Source organism: Arachis ipaensis, chromosome B2 (genome assembly GCF_059453495.1).
Source record: "Arachis ipaensis isolate K30076 ecotype BB chromosome B2, ASM5945349v1, whole genome shotgun sequence".
Classification (NCBI taxonomy): Eukaryota; Viridiplantae; Streptophyta; class Magnoliopsida; order Fabales; family Fabaceae; genus Arachis; species Arachis ipaensis.
Genome location: NC_142437.1, coordinates 106,987,778 through 106,998,074, shown reverse-complemented (window position 1 = coordinate 106,998,074; position 10,297 = coordinate 106,987,778). Strand labels below are relative to the sequence as shown.

The window sequence follows — 10,297 nt, the reverse complement described above, 5'->3', positions numbered from 1 at the left end:
AGATTAAGGAAGGAAGCTAGATTAATCTAGAAGCAACCTCTAACATTGGAGAACTAATTCATCAAGCTGTATTTTATATCGTGTAATTAAACTCTGCTAATTATATAGTGTAGCTGTGTAGGGGATTTACCACACAACACCACATTATTATTAAAGCAGCTTTATGATAAGGGAAAAAATTGAATTAATCGAATTTTCAAGATGGTACAAGTAGAACAGGAAAAAAAAAAGGGTATTTTTTTTTGGTGACTAAAAAAAAAGGGTATGCTTCAAGCCAATTAATATTCTCAATTAATAATATATTTCAATTTGGTAAAAATTAGTTATCACATAAAAATTTTTTGGTTGTCCACGATATTCTAATCCGACAAGCTAAGAATTAATTCGTTGCGGATCTGAACTCAATTGAAAGGTCTGCTGCTAGCCCAACCTTTACTTAAGCGGATAAGTGAGCTGACCATTGACTAACCTAAATTGATTAGTTATTATAGAATTATTGTTTAAATTTAGTTTGGATAGATTAATAGTGTAATTTTTGATACTGCTGTCTAATCCTGTAATAACACATAAATTAATAGTCAATTTTCTCTCATTATGTGAAAGGTAATTCAAATTCTAAAACCTAGTTTGTGTATTAGTGTATAGTTAGTGCATAGTAATTATTTTATTTTTTTTCCCCTGGAAGTAAACAAAATAGTAAAAGACTGAACTTCATTGACAAGAAAAGGCTTTCATCCATTTTTATTCTTGTTGGTCGACCTTTATTGGTATGATCTCTTAACCTTTTACTAAAATTTATAAAATGTGATCCATGTCTTAATAAAAAGGTGGGAGAAGAGAAAAGGGTAAGTTGTGATCTTAGAATGCAATGAGAGATTGACTAAATCAGACAATCATTCAACTTAAAGGTAAACATCATAAAGGATCCATCCATGCATGTTAAATTTAAATGTACGATATACATGGTAGATAGAGGATTAGTGTGATGTTGTGTCCAAACCCTCACTAGTCTAACTCAGAAATTTAAAGGGGAACTAAGATTTATATTTTTCGGGTAAGATTCAAAATCAGAAATTATCTTGATTAAACTGCTAGTGTTTTCTTTTCTCTTGTGTACGATCACAAATTATCTTAGAAAGAATTGTGGAAAAGTAATTTAATTTTCAAAATATTTGTGATATCAATTACACCGCAAAAGACTAGACTAGGTTTTTGGCTTTTGCTTTTGTACATGAGAGAGTAGAAAAGAAAAATCCAAAGTCCAATTTGATCCATGTGATTTGTGAAAACTAAGATTTAATCCGACTCACTTTACAATGTTAGTGAATTTCCGATGGGGACCAGATAAATTGTTTTTTCTTGGTTGATTTTTGGGGTAAAAAGGAATGTACATATAAATGGAAAAACATCGAGAAAATATGTATTGATTATAAATATCTATTCCGTTAAAATGAAGCTCAAAAACTTACCAGGGGAATCTTTTCAGTATTAGATTACACTACAAGATTAAGGGCAAAATCCCATTATCTCATACTTTTGTATTCTTTAACTATCTCTTAACCAGACCTAAATTTAATTTTGCTGAACGAGTACTTCCGCATCAATGATCTGCTTTAAGCCTTTAACTAGTTCTTGACTGAATACCACTTTAGCACCAAGGCATATACCATGAAAATATATCACTCTCAATATGGCACAGAAGTCATTCACAGTTGGGGAACCTCCTGAATCCTGATACAAGGTAATTTATCACTAATCAATATTCCTTGAAAATGATGGCAATGGCACTGAGCCTTGTGGCCGAAGGATGACGAGAACCCCAAACATCCCAAGCATAGGGAAGACAAGAAGCCACTTCAACAGTTTATAGTAGTGCATATGGAATGTGAGCGAGAAATCATCAGAGAAATATATTCCATTCCTGTCAACCATCTCAACCAATACCATTCCTGTGGTCCTTACTGCCACAGTTGGAAGCTTAATCCGATATTTACCGGGTTGAGCATATATCTGATTCTGCTTTATCGTTCGCTCACCTTGGTAATTACCGGGAACTAGTAACGATACCTGATCAATTTACACAATATGAAAGCAAGAGATGAAATGAGTTCTTGCCAGAGAAACAGTAATCTAAAGGAATAGAATAATATGGTTGAGAACTAACAGTGACATTGTAGGGTCCTTGATGCCCAGATGGGTATCTGTAATTATCTACAATCTCAATTTCCACCCAAAAGTTCTTGCCTTCTTCATCGCGAAATGCTCTAGAAGGATGAGTAACATAGATACCTTGACGACCATACCGAGTTGCAACATTATTTCTTCCTTGATGAGGCAACCTCCAAGCCTGAAATATGGCATAAAGCAACTGAGTAACAAAAACAAAAGTGTCAAGGATCAAATCTGAAAATTCAAGTATATCCTGCCTTGAGAGGATGATGAGGCGATGGAGTTGAGAAGCAAAAGACATTGCCGTTCATTGTTGTAACAATTAAATCAAGGTCATCCCCACCATCTACATTGTCTGCCAAGACCATGCTATATCTGCAACAGTAGATTAGTCATATTGGACTATTGGTTAACTTCAGGAAAATATGATAGAAAGGAAATCCGTGACACGTGTTGAAGAATCTCTTACGAGGTTTCACCAATATCAACAACATCAGCACAGCCAGTAGGCCCATCAATGAGGTACAAATAACCATCAAATGATGTAGTAACAATAGTCAATCCCTTCTTTTTCTCCTTGGGTTTACTTAAATCAATTAGAAGAACTTGATTCATCACTCTCCCATGTGTTTGATATGGATACCTCCCAATAGATCCCCCATCCTTGCCATCAAGAACATGAATCTTCCCAGATAGTGTTGCCACAACAAGCTCAGTATGGCCATCCCCATCGACATCACCTATAGTTGGGCCCTTAAGAAAATAAAATCAAGTGAAATTGTGAGTTCAAATTTGAGGGGAATGCATCGCATAACTTGTACCTACAATTAGTTTAGTATTTTTACATTAACGATAGGAAACCGATTCCCCAACTAAACTTGAAGGACTAAGACAGAACCACTGGTATTTTAACAGTCCCTGCTTTGTTCTCCTGTTGTTTCTAGTCTTTTAAAGTAACCCAACCATCCAATAGCACTATCTAAATATAAAATTTGCTACAAAGAAATTCAACCAAATATTTTGGAACTAGATTACAATTTTAAGGCCTGTTTGGTCTGTATTTTCATTATCTTTTCTATTTCCATTGTTTACTATTTTCGGGATTATGTGAAGAAAATATGATTGAATTGTTTTCACTTTTCTTTGACCACAAATCTTGAAAACAAAAAATGTTAAAAACGAAAATGTAAACCAAACAATCCTTACCTTTTCTAGCATTCCTTAAATATTGTAAAAAACTGAAAATGCAGTCTACATTCTTTTATAGGTATCCCATCAACTCAAAGAATTCAAAAATCCTATGCTGATATTGCTTTCCCCATAGCTAACACTTCTTTAGTAATATCACACAGTGCACATAATCATGATATATTCACTAACGTGCTGAGGAGGGTTAAGAATTTGATATTGATTGACATACTAAGTCAAGTTACCTGTGGAATAAGACTCTTCAGATGTTTTTCCCATATCAAACTACCTTTTGGAGTCCATACAGCGACATTTCCATGTATATCAGCAGTAACTAGCTCAATTTTCCCATCATCATTAATGTCAGCTGCAACAACAGCCCCTTGAATCTCGGCCATTTCAAGAGGGAACTTCTCTCTAATCTTACCTATTTGAGAGAGAGAGAGAGATTAAGGGGAAAAAAACTATTAAAATTGATCTGGACAAGATATAAACATATGAAATAAAAATCACTCAATTCCAAAGAATGTTGAACATAAATAAGAAAACTGCCACATGAATAGCAATATTTAGAATAGTCCAGAAATTACCATGATGATCCAGCACATAGAATAGTCCATAAGAAGTCCCAACAAGAATGTCCAGATTTCCATCACCATCTAAATCTACAACAGTTGGAGAAGAATATATGTATGCTCGGAAGTTTGAAGTATCAGTACTAAGATCGAGTTCTGCAGTCCACTTAACTTGTTTTGTATCCAGATTAAAAACAACAATACCACCCGCAACATATTTCCCAATGTCAATATCACCCAGTTCTTTCAAGTGCTCCTGGTTGTCATAATACCTGTCAGCTTAAAAGGTGGCAAATTACTGACAGACTAGTAAATTAGCAGCCCCTTCCAGGTGCAAATTTTATTTAAGCAAGAAAGCTTAAAGAGCAATTATCTCATTCTAAGTTAAATTCTGATACTTCCTAAATAATAAAGAATTGTGACGTGTGTACTTGAAAGTTGGAAGACGACAAAAAAATATAGCCAGAAACCAATTTGTGTAATTGAATTCTAGACACATGATAGTAAAGACAGACTCACTCGTGATCAAAGAAATAAGAAACAGCAACAATCATTTCCGATACACCATCATTGTCAATATCAGCAATGACCTGGCAAAGACAATAGAACGAATAAATTGAAGAGCCATTATATAGTAGGTACTTTCGCAGATGAAGAATTAATAAATTTCATATTATACACAAGGCAAACCAGGAACTCACAGGAGTGCACAAGATATGTGAGTCAACATTCACATAATCCTCTAATTTCTCATGATTAACTTCAGTCCATTCTTCGTCACCCCACATTGATTCATCAACATAATCATCATAATCATAGTTATATTCATCAGCCAGTTCATCGCTGTTGCGAAATAGCTCAAAAGATGAATCAGCATCTGCTTCCAGGCCTTCATCATTCTCGACAGTTGCAGCATGGTTACCCTCATTACCCTCTTTGGATTCAGAGCCACCTAGCTCTTCTCCTTTGGAATTAACCTCCAGCAGGCGTCTCTTTGTGCTAGTTTGGTTATCTGTTTTAGCAGCTTCCACTGACCCAGCACCCATGGAGGAATTATCAGCATTTCCTGGCATCTTAATACCAGCATTCACAGAGGAATTATCAGCATTTGCTGGTATCTGAATACCAGCATTCGCAGAGGAATTATCAGCATTTGATGGCATCTGAATACCAGCATTCACAGATGAATTATCAGCATTTGCCGGCATCTGAACACCAGCATTCCCAGAGGAATTACCAGCTGTTTTTGGCATCTTACTATTCTCTTCTACTTGAGTTCCATTTGTTTGCTTTACATGCTCTGGATTAGACACACTGGGTGTTTCATGGTGGTTTTCCGTTGATGTGGCAGCTGAAGAGTTGACTTTGTGCCTCCCATTAGTTTCTACAAGCAAAATCATTATCCACAGACCACAGATAAATTATATCCCAAATTCTATTTAAAATTTCACTATCACATAGAGGGCAACAGTATACAGAATGGTAGAATCATCTGCTCAAAGCTACTCATTAGGTAAGAAAAATCAAGAGCTGTAACCCATATGCAACAATTATCGAAGTAGTGAAAATGGGAAAAAAATAAAAATAAAAAATAAATGAAACTTACGAGCCATAGAATTAAATATAGTGGCTTCTTCAGCAAGTTGATCATCATGAACATCTGGATGAGATCGATCAACTGGGTCAGCGTTCAAACCCACATACCAATTTTTTGCCACTTTCCTACGTGGGACCACCAGCTTATCTGACATCATATAGCCAGAAACCCTACAATATATAGCTTATTAAAATCTTTTTAAAATTCACAAATAAGAGAAGCTTAGGGGAAAAAAAGCCACCTGAAAAACAGCACTTCACCATTGTAGGTTGCCAAAGCTATTTCTCTCACCCCATCTTTGTCAATGTCATATAGTAGAGGACTAGAATGCACAGTTGATTGGTGGAAAGCAGGCCAGCCTACAAAGCAATTGAGAAGACTAGTTCAGACCAAAAAATTCACATCTACCACAATAGGGACAAGGTGTGACCTTAAGCATTTGTGATTGGTTCGACTAGTCTGAAACGCACATTTGCATCAGTCCTCTTTACCACCAACTACCAAGAGCAATTCTGCCAATGTGGTTATCTTATGCTATTTTTTTTTCCTCGAAGCCTTACATAGCCTTTTGAAGCTGGGTGAGAGGGGAGGCTGTGTTACACAGCCAATATAAAACTAATTACAAACCTCCATGACAAGAATCGACAATACAACTTTACTAATGGCATGTCAATACCAGTATGTAGCATGATCTATTTAGAGGAGTCTCTTTCTAATATGCCAAGGGGCTGGAAAGCTTTGATCTTTTGATTTATTGCTTGTTTATCCCATTGCTTATTGTCATGAGGAAATCTTATACTCTAATCTCTGTCTCATCTTAATAAGTTCTCATTTTTATCAGACAGAGAAAAAACCTATGCATATAAATATAATATGTAACATGGTGTGTAGCTGGAATTGTTAAATGGGTAAACCACTATGTGTGCTCCCAGAAGTGACACAAAATAGGGTAAGGACCACCAATGTTGCCATAAGCTAGACTCATTCAAAAGTCAAAACATCTCCTTCTGAGTCCTTCTCTTTGATCATACTTATAGACACTTATAGATATTGATCTAACTCTATATTCCTATGGCAAAACAAATACTAACTTAGACTCTTTAAAAACAATGCTCTTCCATATAAGGAGGCTAAATCCGTGCTAACATCGAGCCTACCTCCAACATTATCAAATAGAAGCAAACTTAATTTACCTAAGAGAAAACTAATATGAATATCATCATTTGTATCATATCACTAATAAATCTTCCAAGCTCAAGCATATCATTCACCCCCTCTTCATAAAAAATTAGCCCTTCTACTCAAGGGTAGCTTAATACCTAAAAGTTAGAATGCCAAGTTTCATTCTGCGTAAGCTCCCCCACCATATATGTACCTCCTCCTTCAAATCAAACATCGTGTCTCTATTTATACCTCCTTTTCTAGATTGTAATTGAATTTAAAAGTTAAAAATTCACAAGTCACTAACTGATGCTAAGCTTATCATGACAAAGAAAACAGCCAAGAATAATTTACCTGGCATTTTGTCACCATCTGAACCTTCCAGAACTTCAAGGTAGTGTACAAAGGATGGAACCACAATCTCAAGCTTCCCATCGCTGCCCATAAAAATACGAGAAAGAAAAAAGCACATCGTCATACAAGTAAAAGTCCCAACAATAAGCTAAGTAAGAACACAGCTACTGAACACAACAAAATCTAGACATTTTGTGAATCAAACCTGTCCACCCACACTAGAATTCACTGACCAAATACCAAAAAAGAGTAGCAATTTTCCGAACAACGAATTTACCTGTTAATATCAGAAATCAATGGGGTCGCATATATACTAGAACTAACTTCCGTTTGCCATCTCAGCTCCAAATTCTTAGGGCATTTCGAATTCACCAACGCATCCTCATCTCTATTCCAAGGGAAAAAAAAAGAGTCAAATTAAAAGGGACAAAATTGTGAAATCAAAGTCTAATTCATGAAATCATGGAAATGAAGAAGCAATGAGTCAATCAGAGAGCAAAAATTGGGGGCAAATCGTACATTTCGGGGTATCCGAGAGTGTCTTCGGAGGCTTCGCGCTCCCGAAAGGCATTCTTCTCAGAATCCTCAGAGAGGACGAAAGTGAAGAACGTGCAGAGAACGATGCAGAGCAGCACAAAAGGCTTCTTCGTCAATGAGGGGTTCATATGATCTATTCTGGTATCGGCTCCAGCAGATTATTCTCGACTGAAAACGAAATGAAACGAAACCAATCCAATTGAAAATCTGAAATGAAATGATAAACCCTAACTAGCTCATGAGTGGGAGATGTATTTGCGGAGGGTGGAAGAAGATTAGAAGAGAGTGCGAAGAGCTGAGGTTGAGAGTTTAGTGTTTACACATTTTCAATGGGTGTCTTTTTTTCTGTTGGTGTCTTTCAGTAGGTGTCTTTTATTTTTGGTTAAATTATACTGTTATTCCTATATTTTTAATGAAATTGTAAATGAATCTTTATATTTTAAAAATTTGTAATTACGTCTTAAAGAAAATTAAAATTTATAATTTAATTTTCGTTGTTCAAAAATATTTGATTTAATAGAATATTCTTAGTATATGTCTTTTATTTTTGGTTAAATTATACTGTTAATCCTTATATTTTTAATGAAATTGTAAATGGGTCTTTATATTTTAAAAATTTGTAATTAGATCCTAAAGAGAATTAAAATTTATAATTTAGTATCTGTTGTTCAAAAATATTTGATTTAACAGAATATTCTTAGCATATGCTGAGAATATTCTGTTAAATTAGAGAATATATTGAGAATATTCTATTAAATTAAACACTTTTTGAACGACGGGAATTAAATTACAAATTTTAATTCTCTTTAGGAACCTAATTATAAATTTTTAAAGTATAGAGACCAATTTACAATTTTATCAAAAATATAAAAACTAACTGTATAATTTAACCTTTATTTTTTTTAATTTTAATATACATTAAAAATAAGTTATTTATATAAAATATATGATACAACTTTGTTAGTTTGTTAGGTAACTAATAAAGGATACAACTAACTAACAAATTTTGTTTTTAATTTTTTTTTTGGAAAAATGTGAATAAACAAATAAAATTCAAGAATAGTTTTCAACACAAAAAGAGAAGGAGAGAACGATGAGGGGTGAGCAGGAGTGAGCGAGAGCTAGAGAGAAAAAAACACGATGAGGAAACCAATGATGCCGGTGGAAGTAATAAGGAAAAAAGTATGGGGATGGGACATTGGGGATTAAGGAGGATTTGAAAGGGCTTAGAGTATCGTTTAGGGACAAGGTTGTGGAAGGTTTTAACCCAAAACTTTTGGTGATGGATGACGTAGGAGGATAGGGTGATTCAGATCCTCCTCGTGTGAGTTTCACCGATGAAGGGTGCGTGAATATTGTCAAAAATCTTATTATGGCTCCATTGTTATTATGGTCATGGGAAGGCACGTTAACTACACTGCGATGATACACAGGCTTAGAAGTATATGTCGTGCTCGTGGTGGATATGAGATCATAAACATCGAATATGGCTATTTTTTAGTGAAGAGCGATTTGCTTGAGGACAGAGAGAAGATTTTATGGGGGTCTTGGAAGTTAGGAGACTATTATCTGGCTATTAAGCCATGGACGACATCTTTCCACCTTTGTGAGGAGGCATTTGGTTCGACTTTAGTATGAGTACGTATCTCCAAGTTAAACATATGGAATTATCATGAGAGAGCCATGAAGAAAATTGCATCGGTGATAGAAATTCTTATGAAGGTCAATTTGGTAATAAAAAAAGCGGAACGTGAAAAGTTTGCACGTATCTGTGTGCTAATTGACTTGGGTCGTCTGGTAGTATTAGAGGTGATTACTAATAATCATAAATATCAAGTTGAATATGAGAATCTGAATCTCTTATATGATTGTTGCAAGTGCTTCGGACATGATCGTTTGTCTTGTCCGAAAGTTACAAGTGGGTTACAGGTCTCACATAAAGGTCAGTATTCTCAATTGGCGGTGGTGATTTAGGCCAGGAAAGAGAAAAATAGAAAAAAATATTTAAAAATTAAAATAAGAAAGAGAAAATCTCATAAGTAGATTCGAAGAATTAATTTGTTTTTAGAAAGGAAGAAACTATGAAAGTGGGAAGCGTTGGAAAGACGAAATTTTCGCATAGGACGTTGCATGGGAATAAAGTGGTGAAAGCATATATTTATATAATGATTTTTCAACCTTCCATATTTCTATATAGAAATAGAAAGAGATAGACTAGAAACGACATCTCTTATCTCACTGACACTAAAGAGGGGGATCTAAAATGAGTGAAATTTTGATATGGGTGGAATATAATGAAATAGAGCCACTTTGATGTTCTCTTTGAAATGAGGCATGGAACGGAGCCATTGCGAAGAAGTTCCACGAGTTACGAAAATCCTTTTTTGGCTCTCTCTTTAGCCCAATGTCTCTTATCCTTAGGAGGTCTTCCTCCACTAGCAGGTTTTTCGGGAAACTTCATTTATTCTGGTGTGAATGGCAAGTATGCCTATATTTCTTGGTTTCAATAGAACTCCTTACGAGCCTCAACGCATGAGAAATTGCATGAGATTAATGAAGAAATGAATGCTAATAATGATGATGGGTGGACTCAAGTGTTTCGAAAGAAAGGAGAAAAGGTAGGGTTGGGAGAGCATAATACACATAGTGGACCACAATATAAAAATTCTAATAGAAATAAGGCAAAAAACTCCTACGAATTTTCATGTTGAAAAAT

General features: G+C 35.0%; 1 protein-coding gene across 1 annotated transcript; it reads right to left on the bottom strand.

Moving 5' to 3' along the window:
- Positions 1-1,398: 1,398 nt before the first annotated feature.
- DEX1 (defective in exine formation protein (DEX1)) lies at positions 1,399-7,940 on the bottom strand. Its single transcript, XM_016328395.3, has 13 exons — positions 7,564-7,940; positions 7,322-7,432; positions 7,045-7,127; positions 5,771-5,888; positions 5,539-5,699; positions 4,634-5,316; positions 4,452-4,522; positions 3,948-4,204; positions 3,603-3,784; positions 2,639-2,922; positions 2,427-2,544; positions 2,165-2,347; positions 1,399-2,067 (listed from the first exon to the last, which is right to left on the bottom strand). The coding sequence occupies exons 1-13, from the start codon at positions 7,707-7,709 to the stop codon at positions 1,753-1,755; spliced, it is 2,712 nt and encodes a 903-aa protein (XP_016183881.1). The 5' UTR covers positions 7,710-7,940; the 3' UTR covers positions 1,399-1,752.
- Positions 7,941-10,297: the final 2,357 nt, after the last annotated feature.